Genomic DNA, 15,924 nt, shown 5'->3' on the forward strand with positions numbered 1-15,924 from the left:
TATATATATTTAATATATATCTTATTTAATTAGCATATTTTAGTTAGTCTCTCGAGTTATTACTTAGTGCATGAATTAATACCATCACTGCTAGAATTTTCATTCAAGAATTATAGAAAAATAACCGGCAGCAGTATCTCCATCCAATTAACCGTAACGTTTACGGTAAAGAACATTTTTTACCTTTACTGTTTTGAAACCGTTTACAACTATTATAGTTAAGGTACCGTGAATAAAAACTATACGGTTTTTTATTCATTTGCAATCAGAATGGTTTCAAAACCGTAAAATAGATACTTAACTGGGAATTGGAGATAGTTTAGCAGAAGTTTGGCGCTGCTATCTATACGTGAAGGAGACTGTCAAAATCATTCGTTCAGGCTCGCAAATTGGGTAGCATCTCTCGGCTATATACAGATTAGCTCTTACGGCTATAATATGTACTCAGTTTCAAAAACTAGGTGGCTTCATTTGGTGGGCCTAGTTGGTACGAGCGATAAAAACTTTTTTGCTTTACCGTATTAGGTGAAAGCAGTTAATAAATGGTTTTTCTCACATTTACAGGTTGAATACTGTCTAAATTATGGATATTTGACTGTTTCTTTTTTTGAATAAGGTAAAATAACAACTAAATAAATTGATATCTAATCAATTTTTCTAAGAATTTTCCATTAGTGAATCATTAGGTTGAAGTTTCGAAGATATGTCCTTTTTTTATATTGTGCATTGCACATGCCATTAACAATCTAATACATTAAAAGATTTGTCACAAATATTTCATTTGCACCTGCGCACTAGAGTTAATAGCTTAGATTTTAAGCACAGGGCTGCGTATGCACGTTGCATATGCATTTGTTAACAAGAAACTGATGAAATTAAAGAAAAGGATTATTGATGCCATTGTGCAATTTAGATTAGGTTTTCAATGTTCTAGGTCTACTGGCATGAATTAACTGTAACAAGCAACCATACATCAAAAATATATGCAGCTGGAAAAAAAATCATATAGATAACAAAAAAAAGAGTATGATAAGAAAAAATAACTTTCATCCTCCTTTTCGGAAGCTATTATTTTAAATAACAATTTAAAATTATCCCAAATTACTTCGAACTAAGTTTTAAGAGGAAAAAAATCGCTTAAATTAATACAGTAATTTGATTAAATTTACGATGAAGATAAACGTATTATCTCTTTCCTTTAAAAAGTCCACTATTTAATTTACTTTTTACACCATAACAACAATATCTAAAAATTACTTTTTTAGTGAAAATTTATTAATTGTAGTGTTAATACGTTACCACAGTTCTCAATCATAGAAAATGAAATTCATTTTTCATCACATCAGCTAACAACAATTTTTTAACTCAGTTTAATTAGTTAACCCAGTTTTTTTAACTGTTGTTACAGTCATCATATCGGTTTGAGTGGCTAATTTATTCACTGTCAAGTACTCTAAGTAATTATTTCTAGTGCAAAGAAATGCCAGTTTTTATTTGGCTAGACAAGAATTTAATTTAAATTGTTTTGTCAGAAAAGAAATCAAGTCGAGTAAGGGTTATAACTGTCAAAAGTAATCATTGTCACTTCAGCAGGGAGTTAAGTTTATTTATCTTAGAGAATTTTCTTTAAATAGAAAAGCAGAGTAGATTTCTAATTTTTCATTTTTTAAGTGTTAAAGAAACGTTTTCTTCGAGTGTTTTGCCGCATTTTCATGGAAAAGAAGTATCTTCATTTTGAAGTTGCTTCATAAATTAAGTGTTAAAGAATTTCTTCATTAAGACATTCTCATTACTTAAGACAAAAAGAAGAAGACATCATTCAAGTGGTAAAGATGTATTTTCATTGAGGGTTTTTCATTAAGCGGTAAAGAAGTATTTTCATTAAGTGGTAAATAAATGTTTTCATTCACATATTTTCAGGTGAAAACGTACTATTTAAACAAATTTTTTTCGTTAACATTGTAACTTATTTTTTCCACTAATTTTATTTTTATTTGATTTTTAAAGGCTCTAAAGATATCTATAAAATATTAGTAATTCAATTAGAGTAAACGCATGTTGTTTAGAAATTTTCTAACTACACTAAATTTTTACTTACAACGTTATTGACAAATTCGACTTTTAAAATATGCGCAATTTTTCCACTTCCGATTAATCATATGTTTTTATGATGGAATGAATTAAAAGTTCAAGTTCTGTAAATAAAATAAAAATGGAACAAATGTCATAAAAAATCGTGTTCATTTAAATAATTTGTCCACTGATTCGGTCAATGGTGGCTACACTGTTAGAAATGTCTCAGAAAAATGGTTAAATAACAATTTATTGAATGGTTATTTTACCATATTTAATCAAAACAGTCAAATAACCATAAATAAAACGGTAATTTGACTGTTAAGTTTGAGAAAAACTGTTTATTAAATGCTTTCACCTAATACAGTTAAACGACCAGAATTTTATCACACCAACTAGAACCACATAATGAAGCTATTTAGCTCTTTGCAACGGCGTGCATATCATAGCCGAGCGACCTTACCTGTTAATCTCATGACCGATAAAACTTGAGTTCGAGTCCTAGTGTTGACATCACAATATTTCCTCCATTCCCTTCCACACATGAAGAATTTCCAGTGTCCGGCACTCTCCAATGCCCATTACCTTACGAAAAGCCGAACTCTTATGTCAAGCTAAATAATAATAATTTTTTTTTTCGTTTTTGAAAAATGTTAGTTGTAAATGGTTAAAAAGTCATAAAGGAAAAAAAATGTTCTTTACCGTAAAATTTACGATTAATCGGATGGACTGACAGCTTTCAGTTATTTCACCATAACTTCAGAATGAAAAATGAAAATTTTAACAGTGTATATTCCATATTTCATTTATTAAATATTTTTTTCCCATGCACGAAACTTTTTTTGTGTCTCAATAAATGTAATGCATGCAAATTATGGTCCTTAACTGGGTTGAATCTTTTTTAACATTGAAATGTTATGATAATTGCAATAATTATAATAATTATTATTTTTCAATAAGAGATTACTAATGCATGAAAATAAATTTAAGTAAATAGTAAAAACATTAAGTAAAAGTTTTTCGACAAAGTCAGAATAATTCCTCATTAAAAAAATTTCTAAAAGTGTAAATAAAAATTTATTAATCCAGCAACTGCTGATAACGAGTTCCAGATCTCGCTGTCTCACTCTGTGAAAAGAATTTGTATCAAATTACTGTAAGAAGTACGGATACTCAGGGTGCCTATATTTTCTTACCATAAAATCCTTTTTTTTACCGGAACATGCAACTAAACTAGAAACCTGATATACCATAATTTGTATTGTAGTAAATACCGTAAAATCATTGAATCACTCTACTTAAAAAATTTTACTGTGAAAATTATAATGTAATATTTCAATGTAAAAAAGGATTTTGAAGTAAAATAAATTTCACGGGTGTCACTTCTATTTTTGCACCCAAAGGACCAATAATTTATGTCATAACTTGAATAAAAATCTCTTACAGTGTACTGTCAGTTTTCTCTTAAAGTAGGTGTTTTTTCGTATTTCTTTTTACGTTTTCTTCAGTGAGCTTAGAAAATAATTATTTATACTCACATCTTTGATTTACTGAGAAGTTAAAGACTTTGCTTGCAAAAAATTATAAATTATTTTACAGTATAAAAAGTGTGTAAAATATTTTAGGAAAAAGTTCCTTTCCTTTATGAAACACAGAAGATTTCCATTTCTGCTATGATTGGTTGAAACCATTTATTGAAATTTCTCAAGCAATTAAGAATTGGAAAAAAAATTGCTTTGGTAATATTGGTGACGAACATACTGTTCTTCACTTTTTTACAAGAAAGCAAAGACTAGAAAATTTGAATAAAAAATTCATAGTTAAAATTTGCAACATTTACTTATAGAAATAAAATGTTTTTTTAGCAAAAATGTTTTTTCGTTACGTTAATACATAAATAAGTTTTCATCGCGATTTTTTTGGTAATGCATAGCGATTCAAAAGAAAATCGTATTTTCTAAATATTGCACTTGTTCCCAAAATGAAATATTTTAATGAACACATTTCCATATAAATGCTTACATTTAAACAAAATGTTATGTTTTTAGAATAATGTTCTGAGGAATTCATTATCAAACAGAAATATTGTTTTCCCCGCATTTAAATTTTCATAAAGCAGTATAATATTATTCAAGCATACGTGATTCATGATGGCAAACAACATAAAATAGTATAAGCAAGACAGTGCTGAAATATATTATTAAAAAAATCAAATATTAATATGTTAATGTTCTATTCTTACAGTAGCTGACATTGAATTTGAGTTAAGAGCTGGTTGCTTTTGTGAACAGTAAATAATATTAATTGCTAACAAAAATTAAATAAATAGAAAATCATTATATGTTAACCCTTGTTTAGCTCAAAAGTTACAGAATTACGTTTAAAACGAAACTGTTTCTATATAAACAACCATGCAACAAATCAGGAAAGAAAATAATTAGTTTTGATATTGGAAATTTTTCATTATTAATAAATTATACATATAGTGCGAANTAAATAAAAAATCATTATATGTTTACCCTTGTTTAGCTCAAAAGTTACAGAATTACGTTTAAAACGAAACTGTTCCTATATAAACAACCATGCAACAAATCAGGAAAGAAAATAATTAGTTTTGATATTGGAAATTTTTCATTATTAATAAATTATACATATAGTGCGAAATTATAAAATTATATGAACATTATTAGTATGAAAAATTTAACTAGATATATCTTTGAAAATGAACTTACCTATAGCTGGTGCGTAGATATTAAGATATAAACAATCTTCGCTTTGATTGGTTAACAGTGGTAAAATCCTCTGAAGGTACCGAAGTCGCCCTTGAGGCATTCTTTTCAATGCGTCAGTCTCATTCTTGATGTCTGGCCATTTTTGGGGACACACTGACCCAAAACTGTCCGCTACCCTTACACCTTTCCAGTGGGGGGAAGTCACAGGTGGCATGAACCGAAGAGCTCCTGTAGGTGCACCAGCATAAGGAACACCTAGAAATACCTCTACCGGTTGCAACTGCCGATTGGACAGGGTACTTATAAATCCTCTCAATGTTCCATACCTAGTATGTACCACACGCGTACTCAAGTGTCGCGTGTCCAGCTCCATCTGATTGATGGAATAGGTCCGAAATATGATGGAAAAGAATATGAGAACTAACCTCATGGGCAGGCTTTTCAAAGTGTCCTTCATCAAGATAATCAATATGTCACTGATAACAAATAGATGTCATCATTGCTGTACTATGAATTTTTTTTTTAGTTTGTTGCATTACGTAGATTATTTCAAAATGTACGCCAGCGTATATTTAAATAATCAATCATTCATTGTTGTCCACTTTTGATAGTAATATCATTGATTTTCGACATATATTGATGCTATTTAGTTTATTTCAGGCTTAAGCTTATTAGTATTTCGAGGAAATACTAAACGAAAGTTTAGGAATAAGTGCATAAACATAACGGAATAGTGCGAGTTCACCTTTAAAATAAGTCATAATGACATATTAATTTTCTGTAATTTATGAGTTCAATATGATTTAGCAAATTTATAGTTGTGATTTTATATCTTATTTTTACAAAGACGTGGAAATAATGGTGCAAAGCGCGCAATATAAGTAAATATATAAAAGTTGCTTATGTATGGTACATTTAAAATGATATTGAATTCAAAATAAGGAAGTGCAATTCTAAAAAATTATTAAAAAAAAGGGTGAAAATAGTGCGTGCAATATTTGAAATTAAATTTATAAGTTATTTAGTAATATTAAATTTGTAAGTTGCATACGTATGGTACATTTAAAATAATATTGAATTTAAAATTAAAAAAATGCAATCATATATCAAAGGTTATGTTACATAAATAAAATGAATTTAAAGAATTTTTTTTTTCATCAAACAAAATTCATCGCTTGTAATGTAAAACTTTTAAAAATAAAGTATAAAAATTTATAAAACAGAAATGTTTGTTTCCTTAAAATGATTATAATTTAAAAAATATTTTTCGCATTCTTATATACGATTTGAACAATGCGCACCACGAAGAATAAAACAATATTTTAAAATTAATCACTCCTAAAACAAGTTAAATAATTTTATAATAATCATTATTTATGAAATATTATAATTTCTATATCAAATCACATTTATATTTTCGCTCCATTTCTTATACTGATAAAATGTGTTCAAAGAAACCGAAAAACAATATCCGAAGTAGAGTTTTAAGACGAGAACTTGATCTTGAGCTTCCCAACTACCATCTCACATCTTCCAACTGATTCTCCCAGAGTATTGGGAGTTGAAAGAGGGGAAAACGATAGCCGGCAGGTTTACCGTAACGCATGCGCACTTGCAATGCCAAAGCTTTTGCGTGAACTGCTCGTTTAAGTTAAGACTTTAATAAACTCAGATGTCTTTCAATGTATTCCATGTGAAATATGCACTACACGCTATCCACCCGAAGTATAAATTCATTATGTTAATCTTTTCTCTAGAACTCGTTACAGGACGAGATTCTCTAACAGCACTAGGCTCTATTTCAATAATTTAGTGACCTCGCTGTATCTAGGATAGAAAATTATGTTGTTCAAGATTTTTAACCTGTTTAGGAAAGGGAGTGAAAATACCTTTGGGTTTGCCCTGAAGCCCATAATTGCAATTTATTTGGTAAGTGCTTTTCGAGAACGAGCATCGCTGAGTATATTTCCAACCTTTCCAGACGAAAGGAAATTTAGTATATCCGCATTTGAGCCCTATTTCGAATCCATTAAGCCTAAATTGTGTCTAGCATAAAATTTTAAATAGCTTTAACTTTTCATTCCACTCTTTTGGGATGTTTTGTTTCAGCTGTTATCGAAAAAAAAAGAGAAAATATTAATATTTTTGGAAAGAGAAACTGATAAATATTGCGAAAATGGATTTTTAAAAGGTTGCGATATTTTTGCTTTTTGAGCTCTTGAAGTTTTCTGAATAAAAGGGAAATCATTATATTTTTCGAATCGTTTAAAATATATTTCTAACTGAAAATATTTTCCGAAAATTATTTTGAAATAATTTCCAAGAAATTATAATCAATTGATTATTTTTAAAAATAAATTTATTAAGCTAGAGTTCTTGCTTTTTTAAAATAAAATTTTGTAAAATCATATTTTTATAGGGAAATATAAAGCAGTTTACAGTTCATCATGTAACTCACTAATGGGTTTAGAGAAATCTTTTTAAAGTATACAGTATTAAATTGGAGGCGCCTGAAATATTTTAGCAAGAAATTTGAAAAAGTAATTAACTATCATCAGAGTGTAAAGCAATTCTCCTTCATAAAAGCAATTCCCATATAAAGTAATTCTCTTCCATAATTTTTTATGTTTTTGAGATAACAGTTTCAAAAAAAATGTTCAAAAAGAGTTGAAAAATAACATAACATTTCTTGTGGCCTCAATGGGGGTAAAATTGCAAAAATTTAGGTCATGCTCACTGTTTTAAAAATGTATAAAATACCACAAACTTTGTTGTTGAGTTTGCGAAAGTGCTAAAATAAAAACGCTTATAACCGACTAGGCTTGAAAGATAAAATCTTTGTAACATTTATAAAAAGAATAAAATGAATGAAAATAATAAAAATGAAAATAGTAATGAAAATAATAAAAAATTCTATTTTTGAGCTAATTTCCTACCTCTTAATTTTTCAAGATCTAGTTTACTATCTATATTGTTTCGAGATTATATTTAAATGGATTTAAGGTATTATATACTCACACACCGGCTATTACACATGGAAAACTTCTCCAAGAAAAATCCTGTGTTCTTACTTTTAAAATTTATTCTTTTTCATTTTTTTTTGTTGTTGTTTTCTTTAATGTTTAGAAATGACGATTTTATAAGAATTAAAAGTTTGTTTACAATCTAAATATGTGTTTTATATAAAAGAATAATACACAAAATAATGATTTATGAATCATTAGAATTTTATTTATACCATAGTTAAAGCCTTATATTAATACCATAAATTATATGTATTTTAGAATGCTCTAATTTTTAATTTCAACATTTACTTATTTTGGTAATAATTTACCACCAGAAGCTCCTCTTATGTTTTGCGATATGAAAATAAACTGATCTAATATGAAAATAAGCTAAGAACCAATCTCGTAACGGTAAAAAGTTGAGTAACATCATTGAAATTGCAGCGAAGAATATCATGGTAACCGGAAGTCTGAATTTCAGCTAAACTGTCCGAAAATTATCTCTGATTAAAGGTGCTTCCGATTCGTAAAATTATACTCAACGTTGCCACTCAAAGCTCGTTGTCATTCCAAAAGTACAAATTAATCATAGTTGACGAAACTTATCATAGAGGGCGCGCAACAACTACATTATAAGTATAAAACTCATTTTGCCTGAACTAATTCTATGATCCTATTATATCTCAAAATTTCTAACAAAAGAAGAAAATTCTTCTAAGAGGATCACCTAAAAACAGGACACAAAAAAACACTATTAATACTTTAAGACTGCACATTTTTCTAAATTAAAAAACACAACAATAAAAGTTCGTTGCATGAGAATTAAGATATTTCTTATTAAATTCAGCAAAGTAATGAAGAATGCACATTCACTAATAGTGGACATAAAAGTTTTTAATCGTTGCCTCAAATCTCCAGAAACCCATTAAATGAATGGATTTTTTATGAAGTAATTTTCCCTTACACTGCATTAGCTTTAATAGGATTCTTGACCGTTTCCTAAAGATGCACAGGAAAAAAAAACTTGGTTTGTTTTGATACATTTTGGAACAACTTTTTTGATTGCTTCTTCATAGCTTAAGAAGCATTCTCTTTTCCTTTTTTCATAAAAAAAAAGTCTGTAATGAGTTCCACTTTCTGGATTCAAGGTTCTGGTATGAAGTGGCAGAATGAATAGAGTTGCTTGTGAGAAGGTTAAGCTTCGGTGATTTTCAAGAAGAAAAAAAAAGCAAGGGGCTTATTTTCTTTCTGTGTCTAGGGAGCATTGTTATTGTCTCCTTTTGGTATTAATTGAGGGAGTGGAAGCCTTTTAAGATTCCCTGATAAATATTCTATGAAAGAGACTTCCGCTTAAGAGGCTTTTAGCCAGATATTATTCGCTAAATTTCCTTCAGCTTTTCTGGAAAACCATTTTATTGTGATTTTGTCAGAATCAGACTTATATATCTGTTGTAGTATCCGGTGATCACATAAGGTACTCTTATCACTCCCAAGTATAATTGCATTTCATAATGATAAGACATACTCATAAATTATTAAAACAATAAGGTATATAATCATGCTGTTGTTGTTTCTAATGCCACTTGCCACACTAGCCAGACTGCTTGGTGAAACTGTGCAAATTTAAGGCAGAGGGTGCGTTTCTTATTTTTCAGTGGTGCCATCTACGGACAAGAATTCGTCTTCAGCCTCACACACGTCACACCCGTTTATAGGGCGAACCCATTCATACATTCATTCATTCACTCACAGATCGTAATTTTTGACCTGGATCAGAGAACGATCGATCTCCAATCCAGTACCCCCAGAGGTATTGCCTTGTTATGGGAACATGGAGGACTTTGCTACTCGACAGATCTAACGTGCATCAGTCACCATTTACTACACAGGGAGTCTTCGGCCGGCTGGGCTTGAGCCCACAAACTCTCGGACATGGGCCCAGTGCCCTACCGACCAGGTTATCCCTACCTAGGTATATAATTATAAATAATACTTATAAAATGCCATGACTTCTATGTAGGCAAAATAGATGTTCATGTATATTGCGCTACCATCTAGTGGACAATTTGCAAACATTAAAGAATCAATCTGGAAACAATGCATTTGATACATTTTGGAACAACTTTCTTAGATTCCTGCTTCATAGCTGAAGAAGTATGTCTTTTTTTTCCTAAAAAAAGTCTATAAAGAGTTCCACTTTCTGGATTCAAGATTCTAGTTTGAAATGGTAGAATTAAAAGATTTGCTAGTGAGAAGGTTAAGCTTCGGTAGTTTTCAAGAAGAAAGAAAAAGCAAAGGGCTTATATTCTTTCAGAGTCTAGGGAGCATTGATGCTGTCTCTTTTTCGTATTAATTGAGGGAGTGGAAGCCTTTTAAGATTCCATGATAAATATTCTATGAAAGAAACTTTCGCTGAAGGGGCTTTTAGACGAAAATTATTCGCTAAATTTCTTTCAGCTTTTCTAGAAAACCATTTTATTGTGATTTAGCTCGAATCAGACTTATATGTCTGTTGTATTATCCGGTGATCACATAAAGAACTCTAATCACTTCCAAGTATAAATGCATTTCATAATGATAAGACATGCTCATAAATTATCAAAACAATAAGGTATATAATTATAAATAATCCCTAATAAAATGCCATGACTTCTATGTTGGCAAAATAGATGTTCATGTATATTGCGCTACCATCTAGTGGAAAATTTGCAAACATTGAAGAATATATCTGGGGACAATACGTTTGATACATTTTGAAACAACTTTTTTGATTCCTGCTTCATAGCTAAAGAAGTATTCTCTCTGTTTTTTTTTCATAAAAAAAGCCTGTAAAGAGTTCCACTTTCTGGATTCAAGGTTCTGGTATGAAATGGTTGAATGATAAGAGTTGCTTGTGAGAAGGTTGAGCTTCGGTGATTTTCAAGAAGAAAAAAAAAAGTTAGGAGCTTATATTCTATCCCTGTCTAACCGTGGAAAACTCTTCTATATATTCCCTGGAACCTCTCCTATATAAACCGTGGAACCTTCTCCTATATATATGTATAAAAGTTGGTATTGGTTTCAACTTCCAACACTCTGAGAGGATACGATAATCTGGTTTGAGTAGAAAGAATGGACGTGTTAGTAGTTTTAGCTTCGATGATTTCGAAGAGAGTAGAAAGCAGAATACTTATTTTCTTCCCTTGTCTAAGGAATATTGGGATTTTACCTCTTTTTGGTAATAATGAAGAAAATGGTAGCTTTTTATAGATGTCTTTAAAGGGTAGCTTTTCTATGAAAGATTTCTGAAAAATACGATCTATAGGTGTATATTATTCTCTAAATTTATTTCCACTACTTAGAAGAGATTTGATTGAGGTGATGTTAAAATCAAATTTATATTTTCAGAATTAATAACTATTGACCATTGGTTCAAACACTTTTAATCGTAATTGTATTTCGTAAATGCATGTAATAAGAAAGACGATTTGCGATAGGTGATGTGCAATTTTTGGGAACGAGAAAAAATATATATAATTAGAAAATATGAGGATCTCTAAATGAAAAATAAAACAAAAGAATTTCAAAAGAGCTATAAAAGAAAAGCGTCTGTGAGATATAAAAAAAATAATTTATGATAATTTAATTGATGTAATGTTACAATGTCTGACTAATTTCCTTCGTTAAAATATTCATTACTTTAAATTACGTATTGACTTTTAACTTATTCTATATCTAGTTTATACTAAACAAAAAAAATTTATTTACAAATTTCATTTAATTTATAGTTCATTGGGAAAATAAATTGATAAATAACGCTTAAAAATAGCCTTGCCTTTATATATATTGTTTTTTAATAAATCGTTAAAAATGACATAAATGAAGGGGAAAAAACGGAAAATCAATAAAACTCTCTATAAAAATTGTTTTGTTCACTTGATTTGTTCTAGGTTTCTTTGGAGTTAAATTTTTGCTGGTGAGTAAAATGACTCACCAGGGATACATGGATCATTTTTAAATGTTTAAATATCTTTTAATGACATAAACAAAGTTATTATCTTTAAACTATTGTTTGATTTCTCTATTGGGACCATTAGCCTTAATGCTCCACTTTTTAGAGAAAAATAGTGTTTAATTAAAACAGTTAATTAGAAAAACTAAATCTCAATTTGAAACTGTGACTTAAATTTGTAATTCAGTCGAATTTAAAAAAAATTAATTTGAATTTGAAAGATCCTGTTTTATGCATAATGCAAATTCCTAATTTTCAATACACTGTTAGAAATTTCTCAGAAAAAAAATGGTTAAATAGCAATTTATTTAATTGTTATTTAACTGTATTCAACAAAAATAGTCAAATAACCCAAAAAACGATTACAATCAAACTCTTGTTTGAGAAAAAGCATTTATTAGTTTTTCTACCTAATGCGGTTTAACAACCAGAATTCTCTTTGCGCTAATTACGCCTATAAAATGGAAGCTATTTTTCTCCGAGCAGCTGGTTACATACAACAGCTGAGAGGGCTTATGAGTCAATCTCATGACCTGCTGAATAGGGGTTCGAATCCCAACTTTGGTTCCACAAGATTTCTTCTTTTTTCTCATTATATGAAAAGTTACTCGTGTATTGCCCTCATTAGTCGGTGACCCTAGACCATTAGACTTTGAGACTACCATTCACTCATAAATTACCCAGCATCCACAGAGTTCCAGTTTCCGGTTAATTTTTTTTTTTTGAGTGGGGGGTTTAGAAACTATGCTAGTAAATGGTAAGAAAAACATATAGTTTTGCATTTATAGTTTCTTAACTGTACCAGTTGTTTGGGATTTCAGAAGCATTAAGTTAAAGAAATATTAACCCCTTAACGATCAGTTAATTTTCAAGAAAACGGTCTTCAAAGTGCCTATTTCTTTGGCTTTTGTACTTGTTTTACGTGTTTGATTACTGCTGCAACTAGCTTAAAATAAACTAAATAGCTACAATTACCTTAAAAATATCCTGGAACTGCCATCTGGTGTGTAAAATGAGAAATAAAATATTTTTCGGGAAAAAGAAATGAATTAGTTTTATTCTTATTGCCGCCTTACTACTGAAAACTCCAGCCCTTCAATATCACTGGAGCGAGAAATAGAGGGCGAAACCTCAACCACTCATTTGCACGGGAGCGATAAGGAAGGAGTTAATAACCATAAACTTTATCGTTGATTGTATGTTCAGACTGTTACCGGATACTTAACCGTAATTTCAGAATAATTCTATCAGTGTAAAAAATTAACTTTTGAATAGAACACTATATTTCATGCGGGTACTTTTTACAGATGTCCTACATGTATTCAGAATTAGCTCTACGTTTGTCGATGAATAAACTTAAATACAATTATATCTTATATAAATCTTCATGCGTGGCAACAAATTTATATGTTTTAATTTTTATGCTTGGCAACAAACTCTTGATATGTACTACAATTTTTAAAGACTAGGTTCAAAATTCAAATTCAATACAATTACATGTTATGTAATTTTCTACCCACATTTAGAAATTTTTATACCTGGCACAGACACCTTGTAATTTTTTAGGACTGGTTACAAAACTCAACTTGCGATGATAAATAAACTTCAGAATAAGAACATCCGAAATAAATTTATATTTACGTTTAGATATTTTATTGAATGCTGAACAACAATATTTTTCGAGTACGTTTCAATCTTAATATGGTGTTTTTGAACTCTATCACCATATAAATTTCTTGTTTTGAACTTGACTACATCGCTTCGTTTAAACAGAAATAAGGCTTAATGTGACACATTAAGTTGCAAAATGCTATAAGATATCAATATTTAGGTTCAATATTGACTGGTTTTATAACAGTATCATTTGTCAATAATTGTGTAAGAATTCTTAAAAAGCAAAGATATTTTTGTGAAAATATTTGTTTAAAATAATTTCATTTTAATCAAATAGTTTTAAAAAAATCTCTCAATCGAAGTTTTTAACTTCAAACAAATATAAATATAGAATAAAAATCAATATTCTATTATTTATACCACTGAATTTGGTATTCATTTGAAAAAGAAAAACAATAATTGTAAGATTAAACATTTGACATTGATTAATGATCTGGAATTCGATTTTTCAAATCGTAATTATGCATATAGTTTTTTAGTTTATTTTTAAAAAAAATTAGATTTTTATTTTATGGAAATCAAATTTCCTTGAAAAATAATTAATCATAGAATAATTTAACTTAAAATTAATTTAATATTTTTGTTATGCGCTTTTACTTTAATTTGCACTGTTTATACTTTTATTTATCAAAAAAATACTTTTTATCCATTATTCATTTTGAGGTAATATAATATCATTTGAAATTGAATATGAAACGAGAAATATGCTGATTATTTAATCGTTACGGTTTCAATTACTATTATTATATTGAATTATTTGTAAATTTATGGTACATTAAGCTAAATAAAATTAATTGTTTTCCAGATTGCTATAAGTGAGTGGATGCTCGAAATGATATATTCAATAAAAGAAAATAAGAAAAATATCAAAGTAAAATAAGTTGCTTTAAAAATATTAATGTCTAGTAACCATTGAATTGGAAAACACAAAGCAAANAATATAAATTTCTTGCTTTGAACTTGACTACATTCTTCTATTGTTTCGTTTAAACGGAAACAAGGTTTAATGTGACGCATTAAGTTGCAAGATGCTATAAGATACCAATATTCAGGTTCAATATTGACTGGTTTTATAACAGTATCATTTGTCAATAATTGTATACGAATTGCCAAAAAGCAAAGATAAATTTGTGAAAATATTTGTTTAAAATAATTTTCTTTTATTCAAATCGTTTTAAAAAAGTCTTTCAATTGAAGTTTTTAACTTCAAACAAATATAAATATAGAATAAAAATCAATTTTCTATTATTTATACCACTGAATTAGGTATGCATTTGAAAAAGAAAAACAATAATTCTAAGATTAAACATTTGACATTGATTAATGATCTGGAATTCGATTTTTCAAATCGCAATTATGCATATAGTTTTTTAGTTTATTTTAACAAAATTTTAGATTTTTATTTTGCGGAAATCAAATTTCCTTAAAAAATAATTAATCATAGAATAATTTAACTTAAAACTAATATAATATTTTTATTATGTTTTTTTACTTTAATTTGCACTGTTTATACTTTTATTTATCAAAAAAATACTTTTCATCCATTATTCATTTTGAGTAAATATAATATCATTTGAAATTGAATATGAAATGAGAAATATGCTGATTATTTAATCGTTACGGTATCAATTACCATCATTATATAGAATTATTTGTAAATTTATGGTACATTAAGCTAAATAAAATTAATTGTTTTCCAGATTGCTATAAGTGAGTGGATGCTCGAAATGATATATTCAATAAAAGAAAATAAGAAAAATATCAAAGTAAAATAAATTGCTTTAAAAATATTAATGTCTAGTAACCATTGAATGGGAAAACACAAAGCAAAGTAGATATTTGTTTTTGGAATTTTCAAATTAACTATCAAAATTGCTTTCGATTTTTTTTTTGCGGATGAACATTTAGAAAAGAGTTTTCTATGTCAGAAAACTATAATTAAGAACATGCTATTATTATATATTAAAAACGTATAAATATTTCATTAAAATATTTTTTAATTTATTGATAAATGATTAAAAAATATATGTTACATGTGCTTAAGTTTGTTACAGGAACATTCAAAAACACTTTAAAAGCTATAACTATAAATGAAAAATTTATTTATAGATGCATTATTTTTCTCATTTTATTGCTCCATAAAGAATTTATCTGTGCATTTCCAAAGCCAGCGTGGTTATTAATTGAAAAAGGTACCCATTAAATAGCGTGCATATTTAGTTAATATCCTTGCTTTTATAACAATTGCCAATGCTTTTAAAACGTGTATATTTTTTAATAATTCAAAGTCAATGGTAATTGAAATGAAAAAAAAACGTACAAATTATAAAAATTAATGGAGAAATCGAACTAATTCGTTAAGGAGAAATGTACAAAATGGTCATACTATTATGAAAACCAATGATTAATTTTGGTAATATGTACTAATTGAAATAAAAAAATAAGGACG

General features: G+C 28.4%; 1 protein-coding gene across 1 annotated transcript in view; it reads right to left on the reverse strand.

Moving 5' to 3' along the window:
* The window catches only part of LOC107453691 (neuroligin-4, X-linked), an 85,544-nt gene extending 79,186 nt beyond the window's left edge, over nucleotides 1-6,358 (reverse strand). The window contains exon 1 of the mRNA XM_043039509.2: nucleotides 4,806-6,358. Within this exon, the coding sequence (XP_042895443.1) occupies nucleotides 4,806-5,262 (457 nt within the window). The 5' untranslated portion in view covers nucleotides 5,263-6,358. The remainder of the gene's footprint in view (nucleotides 1-4,805) is intronic.
* Between the last annotated feature and the right edge of the window lie 9,566 nt (nucleotides 6,359-15,924).

The sequence above is a fragment of the Parasteatoda tepidariorum genome, chromosome 2 (genome assembly GCF_043381705.1).
Source record: "Parasteatoda tepidariorum isolate YZ-2023 chromosome 2, CAS_Ptep_4.0, whole genome shotgun sequence".
NCBI lineage: Eukaryota > Metazoa > Arthropoda > Arachnida > Araneae > Theridiidae > Parasteatoda > Parasteatoda tepidariorum.